The sequence below is a fragment of the Catharus ustulatus genome, chromosome 8 (assembly GCF_009819885.2).
Source record: "Catharus ustulatus isolate bCatUst1 chromosome 8, bCatUst1.pri.v2, whole genome shotgun sequence".
In the NCBI taxonomy this organism is placed as follows: Eukaryota; Metazoa; Chordata; class Aves; order Passeriformes; family Turdidae; genus Catharus; species Catharus ustulatus.
The window spans coordinates 20,093,000-20,110,778 of record NC_046228.1 but is presented as its reverse complement, the minus strand read 5'-3'; the positions used below and the strand labels follow the sequence as shown (position 1 = coordinate 20,110,778).

General features: G+C 47.0%; 1 protein-coding gene across 2 annotated transcripts in view; it reads left to right on the top strand.

The window, feature by feature from the left end:
• Nucleotides 1–13,934, top strand: part of PDLIM1 (PDZ and LIM domain 1) — a 43,715-nt gene extending 29,781 nt beyond the window's left edge. The window contains exons 4-8 of one of the 2 annotated variants that reach the window (XM_042779520.1): nucleotides 2,804–2,865; nucleotides 4,893–5,186; nucleotides 8,759–8,913; nucleotides 11,645–11,762; nucleotides 13,389–13,934. In XM_042779520.1, the coding sequence (XP_042635454.1) occupies nucleotides 2,804–2,865; nucleotides 4,893–5,186; nucleotides 8,759–8,913; nucleotides 11,645–11,762; nucleotides 13,389–13,575 (816 nt within the window). In that variant the 3' untranslated portion in view covers nucleotides 13,576–13,934. Of the gene's footprint in view, nucleotides 1–2,373; nucleotides 2,565–2,803; nucleotides 2,866–4,892; nucleotides 5,187–8,758; nucleotides 8,914–11,644; nucleotides 11,763–13,388 lie in introns of both variants that reach the window. The other variant, XM_033066139.1, reaches the window with a different exon arrangement.
• The last annotated feature ends 3,845 nt before the right edge of the window (nucleotides 13,935–17,779 follow it).

Sequence of the window (17,779 nt, the reverse complement as noted above, 5' to 3'; positions counted from 1 at the left end):
ACACTTTTGAAAGTTTGACTTAAGATCTTGGTGTTACACAGCAGAAAACCTACCTGGTGGCCAAAAGTAGGACAGAAGCTCCCATGTGGATTCTGTGCTGGAGTGTGTTGCAGTTGTCGGAGCCAAGGCACTAATGGGATGTCGGTCTCTCTTCTCCATGTAGCTGCCCTGTTTTCTCAATGCTTACTGGAAGATAAGGATCCTTAAGGCCTCCATCACTGTCAAACTGAATTTGGCTTGGTTGACACATTCAAAGATTTGACATGCCCATGTGCATGTTGGGCATGTAATTGAGACACATTACTTTCTTAGAAACCAGAGTTTAAAAAAATCCAACCAAACTCTAAAATACTTCCCTTTCTTTAATTCTTGGTTAATGCTTAAATGGTTCCTCAGTGCACGTTGTGACATGATGTCAACTTGGAGCCTGTTTAACCTAAGAATACAACTCCCTTAGCCTAAACCTTCTGCCTCAGTCTTTCATGAAACCAACTATTTATGTGTAACCCTCTCCCATTCATGGCCTCTGAATGGTAGGCTACCACATGTATTTAGTGCTGATATAACTGTTCCCCATGGTTTGATATACAGGCTAAAGTAAATTTTTTTGCTAAAATCCACATTTTTTGCCATGGGAAAGACTATTTTCACAAGTCCTGTTATGTGGTTTGAGTGTGATTGCAGCAAAGAGAGATTAGCTAATTACTCCAGGGTCGTTTTTCCTTTGGTGTGTGGGAAAGCTTCATGGCTAACATCCATACATATTGGCCAGAAAACTGTGGGAGAGCAGCCTCATCACTCCACACCTGAACATCTTGAGCTACCCCACTGATTTCAAATGACTTGTAACTCACGAGGGCGTTTGGATCCACGCTGCTCTTCTCCAAGGGATTCTCTGCTCTGTTTGATGCCATAAATAGCATTCAAATGCCATGAAGTGAGATGGCTCCCATCTGTCAGTCTGGGAAGGCCAGCCAGCTGCCTAAGGAAGTCTGGAGACAAAAATGCGATTTAAAGAAAAATCTGTAGGGGGATTTAAGTCATACTTTTTTTCTAATGAGTGTTTATCTTGTAACTGTATCTCCATCAAACAAATGCTGTGAGATGTTCGTAGGGCGGTAAAAACTCACGTCATTGCGGTAGAAGTCAGTGCCTGTTTAGAGTGGGAGTGGGAACTAGTTGTGTTAATTAGAGCTGGGACCCATGGGCCCAACATGCTGAGAAGTGCCCCCTTTCATCCTGTGCCATTGGCTGTTAGCCCTGCATTGCAGCCTTGCCTAGTCTCTATGGCTGGCTGAAACATTTCAAAATTCATGTTTTGGTGCCATCTCTTAGCCCTTGAGATCTCAGCCACCTCTGTGGCTGTTAGTCCTTTCTTATGCCTGCTCTAGTGAGGCCCCATTATACTTTCTTCTTGCTGTGGTCAAGCATCTTTTCTGGGGAGAAATAAACCCTGGTTGTTGTTATCTCTTCCACAAGGCTGCTAATTCCCAGCCTGCTGAACTGGTGATAGGGCTTAGAAATGTCCTTGTTTTTGTTAGCACTGCCTGTGATTAAGAAGAGTCTTAGCTTGAGTCTTATTTAACTTGGATTTGCCTCTTTTCTTATTGGATTGTCACCTCTGTTTCTAAGTATACACTACTACTGGAATCCTCCAGTTTGCAGCAAACCCAGAACATCTGGGGGATATTTCTGGATGGTACTTCTGACACTGAAGAAATTGTTGAAAGTTAGCTGTCACTGCCTGTAGACAATCTTTTGTATTAACAGCGGTCATCTTCACACTTTGTTGTGGATTTTCTTGTCCGGAAATTTCAAGGTTGTTCATTAAAACAGCTGTGAACCATGGCTTTAGATGAAGGAACAGAGGTGCTTCCCAGAGCACTTGTAGTAAGGACAAATCCCTTCTTTTTCAGTTGTCTTATCTAAAGGAAGTCAAACTTTCAGGTGTCATTGAGGGGCTCTTCTTTCTGCCCTTCATCTTCACTTCTCCATAGAAATCAAACCTGCTCTCAGGAATTGTAAGGAATGTTTAAAATCTATAGTCTTGCATGAGAAAGTTGGTCCTGTAGCTTACTGTAGGCTTTCAGGAGCTCCCAGGTGTGTGGCACCTTGAGCTAATAGCTCTGGCAGTGTTCCTGAGCTCTTAAGTTACCGGTATGTGAACACTGAAATGTTCTGAAGGTCATCCTGAAGCCGTCCAGGATGGGCTCTCATGCCTTGTGGAGGATCACTTGCTTTGGTGGTGGTGGTCACCTGCTCCACAGCTGAGACCACACAAGAAGGCCACTGCAGTGGCTGTGGGGTTGCCCTGTCACATTCACCTGCATGCCTGAGCACCTCTGATTGTTACCTCTGCTCCTTTGCATGCAGGAAATAAGGCACATAGGAAGTGCACACAATCGGAGTGCAGTGCCCTTCACTGCTGCCACAGCTTCTGCCCCCAGGGTGATCACTGCTCAGTACAACAGCCCAGCAGGCCTCTACTCATCAGAGAACATCCAGACCTTCAACAGTGCAGTGGAGACAAAAACATCACCTGGGGCTCTGGAGCCCACCAAGCCGTAAGTACCTCCCTCACCCCCCCTCCCCTCCCTGCCCAGGCCTCCAGGGAAAAGTTCAGGAGACACAAGTTCGCTGCAGAGGTACCAGGCTGTTAAACCAAGAAAAGCTTTCTTTCAGGACAACGGAAGTAGAAGAGTCACAAGCATGGATGTTGTTCCCTGGGACAGGGCTCAGAGGAGTGGGGAATGTTTCATGAGATGCAGACATGAAATTAATGCTGTTGTGTTTCTTTGTTTAGCAGAGACCGACGCAGTTTCCCTGTGCGTTCAGCATGACATACCAGCCTGCTGGTCTGAACAGGTGCCTGATAGCTTGTTACAAGCACTTCCTAAAGTTAGTGTTTTGTGCTGGCTTCACTGTGATGCTGGGCAGGAAAGGCACCAGCTAGTGCAGGAAGCACACCCATCCCTGTTCCCAGCTAGCCTAGGACTCATAGACAGGCTCTGCCTCAGTTTGAGTATTTCCGTGTTGTATTATCAAACTTTGCTTTTCACCGGAGTTTTAAAAGTTAGCTGAAACATTTATTCCTATGCGAGGGGTTTTATGTCTGAGATTGGAAAGGGTCCCAACCTTAAAAGGGCCTGTTCATATTTTGTTTGCATCTGAGCCTCACCAAAGCATTATTTTATCCTAGATTTTCAAAGTTCCACTTTTTTTCATTGGAGGTAATAAACCAGGAGCTATCTGGAAGTTTTCTGGCTGTGATGATCAGGTTGCTTAACTGCCCTAAGTCTCAAACTGCCTAGCATGCTTTGGCTATTTTTATAATAAAAGCTGGAAGACCAGTGCTTTTGGTAATACTTGACTACGTTTCTGGGGAGGCAAAAGTAACTTCAGCCTCTGCTGTTGCAGGGTACAAGACCTGACTATGGTTTAACACAAGCCTGGCAACTTGCCCGTGAGTGAAACCAGCTCCTTGTATTGGCAGCCCAGTCTGCAGCATGGTTCCTTCCAGGCAGTTACAGTGCTGCAGCTGGCAGATAAAAGTGACAGATTGTTCTTCATTTGCTTCTGGTAGATTCAGCAGCCTCGTTCACTGGCTGGGCAAAAGCAGATCAAGGACAGGGAAAATCTGAACTTTGCATTAACCTGATGGGACCACCTGGCAGTGAGATACCATCCCTGGTCTAGTCTGGTGTCCCCTCCATGTGAGAGTGTTCCCTAGAAGCCAGGTAGATTTGGCTGGAAAATTGTAGCTGATCTCTTCCTCTTGCAGAGACCAGCAAAGAGGTGGGTTCCTGCTAGGGCTGTAGCTTGCTCTGATCCTCCTAGCAGGAACATCCACTGCCAGCCCTGTTCCGTATTGGATACATGGCATCTCTTTCATCTTTTCCTTGCTGAAACACACCAAGTTGCAAAGGAATGCTGGGAAAACTGTGGATAAGGCTTTGATGCTAATAGGCTTTTGTTTAGAGTCATCAGAAGCAAATTAATTACTGCTGGGTTTGAGTGAGAGCCAGGGACCTCAGCCTGCTGTTAAAAACCCACTGTAGTTTCCCCAGTGCACAAGCACAGGATGTCTAGGTCCTCCCTTCATAAACCCTTCCAGCTGCCTTTAAATTCCTGCCCATGTGTTTTGCTGAGTTATTTGGTACATGCCTAACCTTGCTCTGGGTTTACCTGGCATTTATCTGCATTCCCATCCTGCACCCTGCAGATACACAGCCTGTCTGAACCCAGCACTTGATCCTGTCACTGCACATGGTGACATGACTGGAGACCTAGTATCTGCTTCACCCCTAGAGGGTGTGTGGTATGAAGGCAGGGCTGTAGTACTTATAGAAATAAAAGCAAATATTTCCACTGGATCTGATGTCACAAAGCAGATGGAGACAGAGAAGTCCCACTGCTGAGCGCATCTGGTTTGGGATGGGAGGTGAGATTACTGCTCAGTAGGATGCCAAGGCTAGCTTTGAGAAGAGCAGCAGTGAAGATGGCATTCCTTGTCTGGACAGTGGGACCACAGGTGTGTGTACAGGGAGTTAGTGTATAGTGAAACCCCTGCTGCCACTTCTTCATTGCTTTTACAACCCATGCATTTGCTTAGTGGAGTGCTTTTTAGTTTTTGTGTGGACACAGCTGGAGTGTGAGACTAGAGGCCCAGCATTAGCCAGAAGCCCGTAAAGCTGTGTATTCAGTGGTGTGTCCTTCAGACACCTTCTGCAGCTGCTTGATGGCTTGAAGTATTTAGCTTTGTCCTTCATTAATTTCTTTCTTCTTTCCTTTCTTCCTCCTCTGCATTTTCCCCTCAATTTGGCAATGCAAACCCCAAACGAACCTCAAACACCCCCACCTGCCACTGCCCGTGTGGACGCGCGGGCTGGCAGCCCGTGGCCGGTGGGTGCGATGCAGGCTCCCCTGGCCTCCGTGTATGACCCTCTGCAGAGCTCCGAGCTGCGGCGTGGGCACAGCACCTCCTCCAGCCCCAGCCAGCTCCGAGTGGGGCCCGAGCAGCTGAAGCACGCAGCCCAGGTCTGCCCCAACAGCCCTGTGGAAGTGGAGGTGCCGGGACTCAAAGTGCTGCACGTGCAGTTCAATTCTCCCCTGCAGCTCTATTCGCAGAGCAACATCATGGACACCCTGCAGGGGCAGATCTCTTCTGTTAGCCCTGATTTCCCCAGGTAACCTGCAGCCAGCTCAGCTCATCTGCATTTTGGTGTCCATGAGTCCCTCGTCCTCGTCTGTGGCTCATGGCATTGTCTGGTCACAAGAAAAGAGCATTTACATTTCACCCTTCCAATGTTAGTGCATGACTCTTCACAGGAGCTTTCTCTGCCTTGTGGCTGTACCCAAGACCATAGGAAACACCAAAACATGTCTTTACTGTGTCAGTATATCCATTGCCCCCTGCACACCCACACAGCAGGACCTGACAGAGCTCTTGGTTTTTCTGGAGGAGCCACCTGCAGCAGATGGGTTTGCTGAGGGTAGGAGAGTGGTTTATCCTGAAAACTGGTATTTTTCCTGCACTTGAAGTGACTTTTGTTGTTTGTGACTGACAGGTGCTGGCAGTCTTTGTTCTTTTGTTTCATTGGCTGTGGGTGTGTGCTGAGCATGTTTTATTTCAGGCTGAAGCAGGTAGCCATGCTTTCCATCTCTGGCTGACAAGACTCAGGAGTTTGGAGCAGCCTGGCAGGCACCAGGCACACAGGACAGGACAGTCTGTATTCCCACCCCTGCCTACTTGTCTGCAGAGGTTGATGCAGCACAGGCTATCTCTGCCCAAGGAATGGAGGATGCTCAGCATGCTTGGAGGTCTGCAGGACTTGTGGTGAGCCTCAACATCACAAGGCCTGGGTGCTGTTTGATGTCTTTTTGTGGTACTTGGGAGCAGCCTGGCCTGTGCCTCTAATTGACAGCATCTGGGTTTTACAGGGAGGACTTTAGTGTCAGGACAGGTGAAACAGAAAGCACATTTATCTGTCTTGCAAGAGCAAGTCAAGGATGAATTGTGAACGTTCTACCATGTGACCAAGCAGTTTGCAGCTGTGTAACATGTGGCCCAGGACAGTGGTCAATCCCAGGGCTTCCATGGGGCAGAAAAGGGCACAGCCAGATCTCATGGCTCCTGGACTGCTCACAGTTCCCTTCTGGGGACCATGTACTTCAAAGCAGAAAAGCTGGTGTCCTCACCCCTGGATGTACACAGCCAAGCTTTGCCATGTGCCAGGAGCCACGAGGTAGTGAGAGGCTGAGGATTTACTCCTGCCTTGTTACTCAGTGTGGTTAGTTGCTGTAAGTCAGTGCTCTGCTTGTAGTCAGTAGTGTGCACACCAGAAGTGGTCACATGCCAGCTTTCTGTGCTGGCCTGGAGAGCTGACAGTGCTCACAAGCAGTTGTTTAATGGCAAAAGGAAGTGCTCCAAGCATTGGGTCTTCCTGTAGCCTTATAAGCTTTGCAAAATAGGCTGGCATAAAATAGTAAAATATCATTAGTAAAAAATAAACTGTGCTCTTGGAAGATTCTGTGCATGGCTGCATCATTATCGTTTTTACTTGTCTTCTTGCCGATATTTAAGTGATCAGTATTAGTCAGTCAGTGTTGCAAGTTGCCCATGGTAGCAGCAATGAGATCCAGTAATGGTTGTGTAAGTCTAAGGCCTGATAAATGTTATTGGGGTTGTTCCCTACAAAGTTTCTGCATGAAGGAATTTGTGTGCATGGAAAAGGACAGCAGTTGCTGGTGATTGCTGCAGGTAAAGTACCTGTGTAACAGGAGGTGCCAAAAATCAGCTGGCATACAGAGATTCAGTAGCTTGCAGGTACAATTTCTATGCCTGTGGCCTTGCCCTTTCAGTGATACTCATGCTTTTTGGAGATTTTTTTAAATTTAAGCAGCATAGCCTTCTACCCTAACAGTTTGAGGTATTTTACTCTGTTGGTACAGATCTGGGTTTGGTGTTTTTTATAGCCTTTTGGATGTCTTGTATATGCAAGTAGTGCATACCTGGGAGAGCTGATCTGTATGTTTCACACTGCCACAATGCATGGTTGAAATGTGATGGCTTTGTTTGACTCTAATGCTTTTTAAGATGATTCAGCCTCTGCTTTTTGGATGCATGTTATTGAAACATTCTTAGTATGCAAACTGCAATGAAAGGCTTCTTGCATAATGTTTTTATGGGTGGATAGAGCAGTGGGAGTGTACGAGTTTACGTGAGATGAATGTAATGTGGAGCCTGGGACATCTGTCTAATAGAGAGCACATAATTACTTTGGGTAAGAAGCTTCAGTAACTGAGATTCAGGCTTTAAAGGTTCAACTGTTTGCATGTCTAATACGGTTCTTGCTCCACTGCAAATTGCTAAAGATGGAAACATTTTATGAAATTCTTTTTATGGAAATAGCATTTTATAACTCATGTGATGATTTTACTTCTGATGCTTGAAGAGTTTATTATGTAGAGTAACTCCCAAATGTCTCCATCGGTCATTGGCATGGAAAGTATGCAGTTGCCTCCTCAAGAAAAAGATTTCCCTCTGCTGTTTAGTTGGAACCTCAGGATGTTTATGTACTTTTCATGCAATCATGGAGTGCAAGAATGGTGAAACCAAATAGACCATTTATATTTATAAGACTGCATTACAGAATTGAGCTATCAGAGGAGATTTGTCAGCTATTTCATTTTATTATACATTTTACTGCAGCTACAGAACACAAAGCAGGCAGGAACTTCCTGTGTCCTTTAGTTCAGCATTTGGCAATTTAAACTACTGTTTTAAACAATTCCCACTGTATATTTGTCCAAACTATTTTCAAATCCTTTAGTTTGGTGGTTCCTCACCTGTCCACAACAATCTCAGTGCCAATAGACATATTAGAAAACTTTTCCCAAGGGATATTCTAAATATCTTCCTGCAATTTAAGCCTATGTACTTCCTCCAGACTCTTTTTTTATCCCCAGACCCTTCTAGTGGCACAATGACCACCTTTTCTGAGACCCCACGCTGTGAAAAGCTGCCCCTGAAGCACCTTGGGCTCTAAGTTGAGGATGCAAGTCCCTCGTGGTGTGAGGGGTGGCAGCAGCACCTCAGGGCAGCTGCACTGAGGGCTTAGCCTTCGCCAGCAGAAATATCTGCCCTTGACCTGCTCATTCACCTTAGTAAAATACTGTAAGTGAGCTGTGGCTCAGAGCCTCCACCTAGAAAATGGAAATAGTAACACTCACTTGAAAAACAGACTAAATTACTGCCAATCAGAGAATCTTCTAGTTAGATTCTACCGCTGTTACTTTGTGAAGGTGGCATTTCCAAGCAATTCATAGGGTACTGCAAAGATTTCTTGTACTTAGTTTGAGATTCACAGTGGTGTAAAGTAGCAGTGTGAGGTAGTTTATGCATGCAAGGAACGTGTGTGGATGGCATAGCTACCACGTGGGATTCCCATCTCAGCACATGAATTCTTTATTTTCCTATTACCAGAGCTGTGATTTTGTGGGCAGAAAGTTTTAGTTGAAGTGTATGGTAGTTGTGGAGCAGGGAGAGCCCTGGCCGGGGGCAATGGTGAGCAGCTGCTGACAGCCCAGCGTGCCAGTCCCACCCAGAGCACATCCAGCACCTCCGTGTCGCGGCCTCCTGTCGTGCCTGTGCTCTGCACGTTCATTCTTCAGTCATGATGCATCGGGAAAGTTTTGCTAGAGGGATTTGCTTTAGTTTTCATCTGTTTAACAAGAGGATTCTCTGTTCCTTCCTCAGTTTAGAGCAGCATAACCAGACCCCAGGCAACATTGCCATAGACAGACAATCTGAGGTTTACAAGATGCTGCAGGAGAATCAGGAGTCGAATGAGCCACCCAGGCAGTCTGCTTCGTTTCTTGTGTTGCAAGAGATCTTGGAGTCAGAGGAGAAAGGTGAGTACTTACTGCACACAGACCCTGTCACTAATTTGATTCCTTCATATTCTCTCACTGATTAGTTTCAGTGTCTGTGGACCCATATCATTGCTTAATCATTGAGTGACTGCTCCAGAAATAAACTCTTGTAACACTTAGTTATCAAGAAGGAATTTTTAAGGTTACAAAGCCTCCTACAGTTTCTAAAGTTTTGCCCCCTTTGAGATAGTATTCACTGATTAAATACCATCTTAGATTCAAGATTTTGGATGGCATCACAAGATAGTGCTCTTCAGTGAGTCCTAGTGCTTCTCCATCCCCCTACACAAGAAAAAGGATTGCCTTCTGCAGCTGAATGTAAAAATATAGAGGCTGGGTTACAGTGAGCAGTTCATAGCTTTTAACCTCTGAAAAGTCGTTCTTGGCATTCTTGATCTGACATCTGGACTTGCACAATTCAGAGCTATGGAGTTTAAGATAAAAAAGCCAGTTAACTTATTTGGGGGCTAAACCCTGCTCTCTTCTCCCCTTAAATAAAATAAAATAAACAAATGAATGGGAAAAGAATTCCAAGAATGACCTTTTTTTTGTCCTTAGGCCAGTCCTTTGTGTTATTAGCTTGGCAGTGGTACATTCAGTTTAAGCCAAAAAAAGCCTGGTGCTGAGATATTCACCACAAAGAGAAACAGATCAGCTAAGTGCTGGTGGGTCTGAGGAATCTGTAGGGAAACGGCAAAATGAATGAAATAAAGAAGCAATAGGAAGAAAGAAACAGAGTCTTTAATATGCTGTTGAAATACCTACCTGAAAGAGTCTTTTAAATATTGAGTGTTCGCCCTCAGGGTTCAGCTCCTGCATGGAAGGAGTAGCCTGGACTTCTCACGAAGCCAGGGTCCTCCCCTGGGCTTAGTAGTGGTGAAGAAGATAAGAAGCAAAAGCCTCTCTGTTTTATCTTTCTTTGAAGATTTGCAGCATTGTTGGGATTCTCTGGCACAAGGTTTGCCTGCCCCGATAGGGGGCCGGGATAGGCTCTGGCATTATTCCACGGTGAGCTGATAATGCCCCATGGCCCAGCCTGCCGTGCAGCTCCAGCATCAAACACACAGTGCTGCGAGTCAGATGGGTCCGTGTGATAAATGGCACACTGGATGGCCAGTCTCCCAGCCTGGCTCAGGCAGTGGCTTGTGAGTGGCAGCTTGAGCCATCGCCCCAGCTGGGACAGGGCCCTTGGGGCATGGCTGACTGTGTGGGCCGACAGCATCGCTGACTTACACCAGCTGGGAGCCTGGGCCAGGCACAGTGCCCGAGTGTGGGTGTTTGGAAGCACCAGGGCTCATCTTCTAAGGCCTGACCCTGTACTCAGAAATGGAGAGTGTTCCACTGGGTGAAACATGCTGCATTTCCTGTGGGTGTTTGATTAGGAGAGATTTGAAAACGTGTTGTCAATGTTGCTGATAAGAGCAAAGTGCTGGTTGAGGCAAAGGGAGTGAACAGAAGTGATAGGGAAGAGTCTGAAAATGTGATTGCTGCTACTTGCTTCCCACTGAGGGTTACTTGCAGCAACTCTTGGAGGGCAGGTGGCTCTTGCTGTGTTTGGAGGGTTAGAGAACTTGTACCTCTGGACCAGCATGTGCACAGAGCTGGGTGCAGACCTCCAAGCTGAAAGCAATCCAGGGCATCATCACCTGCCCCACAGGGTAGGCAGTTCCCCCCTTTTTTCCTTCAGCTCTTCCATCAGTGATGCTGCCCTGGGCTGTGATGAGTCCCTGGCATTGCTGGTCACCAGGGTGTGTCTTTGGAAGGTTTTTCTGCCCCTTTGCACTGGGAATGCCCATTGTAAGTGTGCTCTTGGTTTGACATTGATCAGAAGGGTTTCATCAGTGTCCCTCACAGTCCAAGGTGTTTCTGGTGAAATACCATGGGAGTCTCAGCAGCCTCCTTCCCTTGTTAACTGGTGTAGAACCCCTTGGAAACGTCATATAGGTAAGATTAGTCCCATCATTGGTGTCATTTTATAAAAGGCTCCTTTTTCCCTGCAGATATTTAAAGGCTTGCCTCGTATCCCGCATCTAGGATCCACTGCTGGTTTAGGCATCCAGGTCAGCACCTGTCTCCTGCAAAGGCCCTGCAGGAATTACCTGCCCCAGAGAAGTTGCAATAGGGAGATACCTGGAGCATGCTATGCAACAGCAGGGGAGTGCAAGGATGTCCACAGTGTCCCAGGGCTCTGGAAGAAGGAGTTTGTTAACCAAATCTTCCAGGAGTCTTGGGGCAACCAGCTTCACTGTAAAGCAGACAGCAGATTGGAAAAGGGCTTTGACAGTCCTCCCAATTCTGGCAGAACACCCACCTCTTTCTGAGCTCAAATCTGGGAATCAGCTTGACCCTGAGTGTGTGATCAGGACACACCAGGCAGACTCCAGTGCTTCCAAGGCTGGGGCTTTGCTTTGCTTTGTGCATCTGTGCATGTGAGACACATCAGCTGAAGTCTGATGGGCTTTTAAGATGAGAAAATACTCATCTGATTGCCCACCATCTCAAGCCCTCACATTTCCAGGGCGAGGTTCAGCTGTGTCCCTCCTCTCCTTCCCCACACATCCCTAAATCCCTGCCCACTTTCCGTGCATGAATCCCTGCCTCAGAACTGGGGTTAAAGAATATCATGGCCCCCAGCAGAGCACCTGCTTGGGAGGAACAGCCTCAAGCCACGCATCTCACATGCTCTGAAGCACTCTCCTTCCACCCCCAGGAGACCCTACCAAACCGTCTGGATTTAGGAGCGTCAAAGCCCCTACCACAAAGGTGGCCTCATCGATTGGGAATGCCCAGAAGCTGCCCATGTGCGACAAGTGTGGAACTGGCATTGTGTAAGTAAGCCTCTCCCTGGGGTTGCAGGTGAGCAGCCCATGCCTGTGCCAGGGGCTGAGGTACTACACCCAAACAACTTCACTAACCCACATCCAGTGCATCCAGGAAATTCAAGGCACAATTATTCTCGCCAGCTTTAATAACACTAACTTTGCAGTTCCCTGCAGGGAGGCAGGAGTTGGGTTTCCATCTACAGATCCGTATCAGTGGAAACCAGAGCAAGTCAAACATTGAGGCAGTTGTTGCTGCAGTGTTTTGCTTACCTGAAATCTGTTTACAGCATTTGGAAACAAAGTGGCATTTCCATTCAGGGCCTGTGTATTTAGTGTATTTACTGTCTCAGTGCTCCCAGGCATGGCATGGAGACTTCTCTTGGTGGTCAGAGGCAGTGGGGACTGCAGAGCTGTGTTCTGCTCCCCACTCTCCTGTAGGACCTCACACCTCCACTGTTTATATGCAGACATTTTTTTTTGTCTTTATGTGGGTAAAATCCAGCTCCAGCAGACCTGGGGTTTGGGTTTGATACAGAGCTGCTGTATCCTAAGTGTGACCACAGGGGGGATCCAGCATTGAAAACCCATGTCTTCAAGTTGCGCAGTTTTTCAACCTCAGATTCTTCCCTGCAGCTCCCTAACTTAGCAGTTGACTACACAGCAGTCAAGTACTGGTAGCCAAACCTGCATTGTCATGGAAGAACTCTGATTTTTCAGATGCAGCCTGCCACAGCCTATGAGATTGTTGCTGAGACCTACTACACTGTGATTGCATGGTCCTGGCATGTCTGGAGCATCTGGACCAGCAGATTCATTACAGAGGCAATCCATACCTTGTAAAATATGAATCAGAGACAAACCCTGTAATTATTCAACTAGCTGGGTAGGTCTGAAGAGAAAGCACAAGGCACTCAAAGAAATTAATTGCAGAAAAGAGATGGCTACTGGAACAAAATAATACTGGAAAATTGTTGTGTTGGGGCTGATGGTAATTAACAAATTGCTGTGTAGTTTTTGTAGTTTTTCTTGTCATCTGTTAGGTTAAGCTGCAAAGTCTTCCAGTAAGAGCTGGCCTACATTTGGCTGGATCTGTTCACTGCAGCTCCCAAGCAGTGTCTGAGGTGAAAACCAGTGTCTGGTCTCTGTGCTTCTTCCACATGTCAGTCACTAGCAAAAGGGCAGTACAGGCTGTGCAGCCTTCATCCCTGCATTTCTGCATTTGTTTTGCCATCCAGTTGGCTTGTACCTGGATTTTGCTTCCCCAGATGTTCAAGCTACTGCCTGCCATTTGATCTTGGACATTTGAATGCTGTTGGGCTGTCTGCAGCCCCCAGCTAAAGGTGCCACCACAGTAATTCTTGCCACCACAGGTGATAGGACTGTCCCTGTGTAACATACACAGGTCAATGCTGGGAAACACTTTCTGGAGGAGAGTTGCCATGCCAGCACATGCTGGGCTTCTAAAAGTGCTGTTAATATCTGCCTGACCAGAGGTAGGGCCTATACTTTGACTTGTCAGGAGCAGAAGAAAACTGTTCACCTTTGGGAGTGGTTTGGGTCTGGGCTGGGTGGGAGGTGGCTGGGGAGGAAGGAGACAGTGCTGGGCACTGAGGGGTGCTGGTTCCTCCCCAGAGGGATGTTTGTGAAGATCCGGGACAAGCAGCGTCACCCTGAGTGCTACGTGTGCAGCGACTGTGGCACCAATCTCAAGCAGAAGGGACACTTCTTTGTGGAAGACCAAATCTACTGCGAGAAGCACGCGCGGGAACGAGTGATTCCCCCTGAGGGCTACGAGGTGGTCACCGTTTTCCCAAAGTAAACAGTGCTGCTCACAAAGCCAGTGTGGATGATTTATCCTCTGCTGACTTTCCTTGGAGAGCATTATCCCTACCCCCTGCAGAATCTTCTTTGCAATAAGGAATGCTAGGCATGGCTTTGAATTTCCTTGTCGTTATTAATCCTCCATCTGTTCACATGAGATGTCACTAATTGTTCAATATTCTTTTCATCCTCTCTTCCACTGTTTTTTTCTTAAATACACAGATTTTTTTTTCCCCTTCATTGTACTGTCAATCACACAGGAAAATCAGAGGCCAAAGTCAGATTACAACTTTTCTGTGTTTTAGTTATTTGCCATCTGTTTGCCTTCAATAAAGGGGGTGAATCCACAAGGCAGAAGTGTCTGCTTTCTGCTGTTTTCCTTGTGTGCTGGATTGTGGTTCCTTGGGCAGCAGAAGAGGTGTCCAGTGCATGGCTGTGTTTATCCTGGAGAATAGTGGGAGGGATTTACAAGTTGAGTCATACTGGTTTAGCTGCCAGCTGAGCTGTGAGCAGCTGCCTGCTGGCACCCAGCAAGGGGCAGGGGGGCACAGCCAAGCCTCAGAGCAGACTGGTGGCCTGTGCCCAGTGCAAGGAGCTAAGAGCTGCCTCCTCTGTGGCCAGCAGTGCTTCATGATGATGGGACTGGGCACATCTGTGTTTCCTGCTGCTGCATCACCACACATGCCCCTTTGTTCCCACAGTCACAGACTGAGCTCTATGAGAAAAATGACCATGTGATGCTTGCTGGAAACCAGGGAATCTGAGAGAGAAGAGGGGAAGGTTTGAGTAGCCACAGTCCCTGTTCTGGCTCCCCCTGGGGGCAACCACATGTGGCTGCCCAAGGCATCACCCCATTCCTACATTCCTAGTGCTGCTGCTGTGCACATGCCCATTGTGCCCTGGGCAAAGGGCTGATGGTGCCTGAGAAGCAGAACTTACACCTCTGTAGAGTACAGAGGAACCCTGCAGTGGTTATTTCTCTCACCTTTAAATGAGATTCTGGCTGTTCTTAATCATGTAAAAATAAATGGTTTCTAAGATGTGTCATCTTTCCTTTGAAACTAATTGCTGGTGGTTGAAATCAGCAGGGTGGGTTTGTAGCTGTACACAGGCCCTCTGTGACCAGCACAGGGCCCCTGAAGTTAATGGCTGCATCGGCAACAGCTACACATAAGGTCATGTCCCTGTCCTGGAAAGTCCTGTCTGTGTTCAGCAATGCTGTACTGCTGCACCCTGTGTTTCCTCTCCTTCACAATGAATCACACCACAGCACAGCTGCATTGTGGGGAGAAAAAAAACCACCAAAAATAATCCCCACCCAACAAAATAACTAAACCAAAACAATCAAGCTCAAACCACAACCCCAAACCCAATCTTCATCTGAGGTAAAGCTGACTGACACCAAGGCTCCCACTGTTCAGATAAACTGTGCAGCTTTTGAGCAGGTTGGGCAGGGGACTAATTCACCAGCCCAGCTAAATTTAGTTCATCCTCTCAGGCTCTTTCAATGAGGCAAGTGAACAAGGCTGCCATAGCTCAACCAGCAAACACTGTTTGGATCATCCCTGGAAAAAACCTGGCTTCTGTGGGCCCCTGGTACACTCCATATAGTAACACAAGCAGCTCTTTTTTGAGGTGAGAGTGGAGTGGAGAGATTTTTTTCCTGCTGGGATGATCCTTCCCTTCACTACTGCTTATGGGGGTTAATTCTCTCCACAGCACACTTCCATAGGGAAGGGCTCTCTGTGCTGCAGTGTTGGCAGCAGGGACTGCACAATAAACCAGTGCAGTTGTGGGAAGCACAGAGCTGCAGGGGTGAAGGAGTGACTCTGTAGGCACAAACTGCTCTGGCTGTATCGTGGACCAAGTCTCCTGCCCCCAGTGGGACTGTGGCTGCTCACACCACCTGCCTTCTCAGCAGGCTGGGGGCTCAGGGCTCCCCCAGGAAAATGCTGCCTGCTGAGGCCATCTGGAGCGTTGGGCTGAGTCCCCCAGGTCCTACAAAGTCACTACATTGTACACAAATGTTTGTCAGCAAAACCGCTCATTCCAGAAAACCTCATTTTGGGGGCAAGGGCATTAGAGTCTGGCCCATGCCTGGCATTTCCCTGCCCTCCCACCAGTGCTGTGCTGCAGTGACAAGCCCTGCTTTGTGCAGGGCCCAAGCTCCTGCAGCCAGGCTGGCAGCACAGCTGGGAAAACTGACTGCAGGGGGCTTGACGCAGGAGTTGGGGGCTACAAAAGATTTGTGGAGTAGTCTGAAAGTGTAGGTTTCTAATGTGGATACCAGAGTTGATCCAATTTATTATGTGGGAATGGGTTAGATGAGGAAGTTCACATCTGTTACCTGAGGACTTTGATCACTCGCTGCTGTGGCTGGCAGAGAAAAGTTACGTATTTATCTTTTATGATGCAGGGCAAAATATTTGACAACTGCAGTGTTCACTGTAGTCTGACTTTGCAGATTCCTCAGAAGTTAAACAGTTGGCATCTGCAGTCTGTCAACAATAACAAAATAAATTAAATAGGGTCAGAAATGCCTTGCAGCCACACTGAGCTGCCTGCTTTAGAAGTTATTAATAATGTAAGAACACATAAAAGGTTCCTATGTGAAGTGTGTTGGGCAGTTTGAGTGGGTGAGCATCCTGCCACAGGGACTGTCTCACAAAGGTGGGCAGCACAAAGCACAATCTGTCATTCTCAACACCAATTGCTTTGATTTTGCACCAGATTGGAGGTTAAGCAGGATAGATTGGTCTTCCAAAGTTGAGTATGCTGTGTGTGAGCAGCTGTCACTTATTAAGTCTTTAACAAGATTAGGTTGAGATAGACAGTTTAATAGGGAAAGCAAAAGCCACACACAAAGCAAAGCAAAACAAGGAATTAATTCACTCCTTCCCATGGGCAGACAGGTGTTCAGCCATCTCCAGGAGGGCAGAGCCCCATTATGCATAATGGTTACTTGGGAAGACAAACAGTGGCACTCCAAACATCTCCCCTTCCTCCTTCCTTCCCCCCTTCACACAGTGACCATGATGTTGTCTGGTCTGGAATATCCCTTTGGCCAGTTCAGGTCATCTGTCCTGGCTGTGTCTCCTCCCAGCCTCCCATGTACTCCCAGACTCTGCTCTGGCATGGAAGTATGAGAAACAAAACACCCTTGGCTCTCTGTGAGCCCTGCTCAGCAATAACAACAAAACCTCTGCATTATCAACCCTGTGCTCAGCACAAAGCCAAAACACAGCCCCTTACCAGCCGCTGTGAAGAAAACTAACTCTACCCCAGCTGAAACCTGCACAATCATTTATTTTAAATCTTGCAGTAGCTATTCAGTAGAATTAAAGGATGAAGGAGACTAGCACAGTGTGTGAATATAGCATGTGGAGACAGCACATGCTGGCCTTTATATTACTCAGACTAATAAGTAACTGAACAGAAAAACTAGAAACTTTTGTCTTCAGCAATTACCAAGAAATTGGGGCTTTCACCAGGCAAAGGTCAAAGCCAGCTTACTCATTAACAGATTTATCTGTTCCCTTAGAGGTAAGTATAAACATCTCTTGCTACCAGAAGATTCTCTTTTCTCTATCAGGACAAAAGAGTAATAACGATCATAAAGTAAATGAGAACAGGTTTCTGAAGTCTGAGTTGGTAGAGGGGTTTTTTTTGTCTGTGTTATCTATGCCATGTTAATGAGCACAACTGCAACTGTGGCAGCTCCAGCAGCAATTCCATGACTGCAGCTTTTAAATGACACCTAAAAGACATTTTCACAAACCAGAGCTGAAAGTTTAAAAGTTGCCTGATTCATCCAGTGCTGTGTCCAGTTCTGGGCCCCTTGCTACAGGGACAGAGGTGCTGGAGTGTGTCCAGAGAGGTAAGGTAACCAAGTGTGTTATGGAAGGGGAAACTGCATCATGTCCAGGTGAGTGTGTGAATGCCAAGGAGAAAGAGAAGGGCAGTCAAGAGGTGAAGGATACTGAATGTATATTTAATTTATAGGAGTTAGCTGTCAGCAAGGGTTTTCAACTTAAAACCATAAAATTATTTCATTGGGAAAAACTTTTGAAACAGAGTCCAACCATTAGCATGGCACTGCTGGATCCACCACTAAATCATGTCCCCAGGTGCCACATCCACATCTTTTAAATACTTCAGGGATGGCAACTTCACTGCTTCCCTAGGCAAGCAGTTCCAGTGCT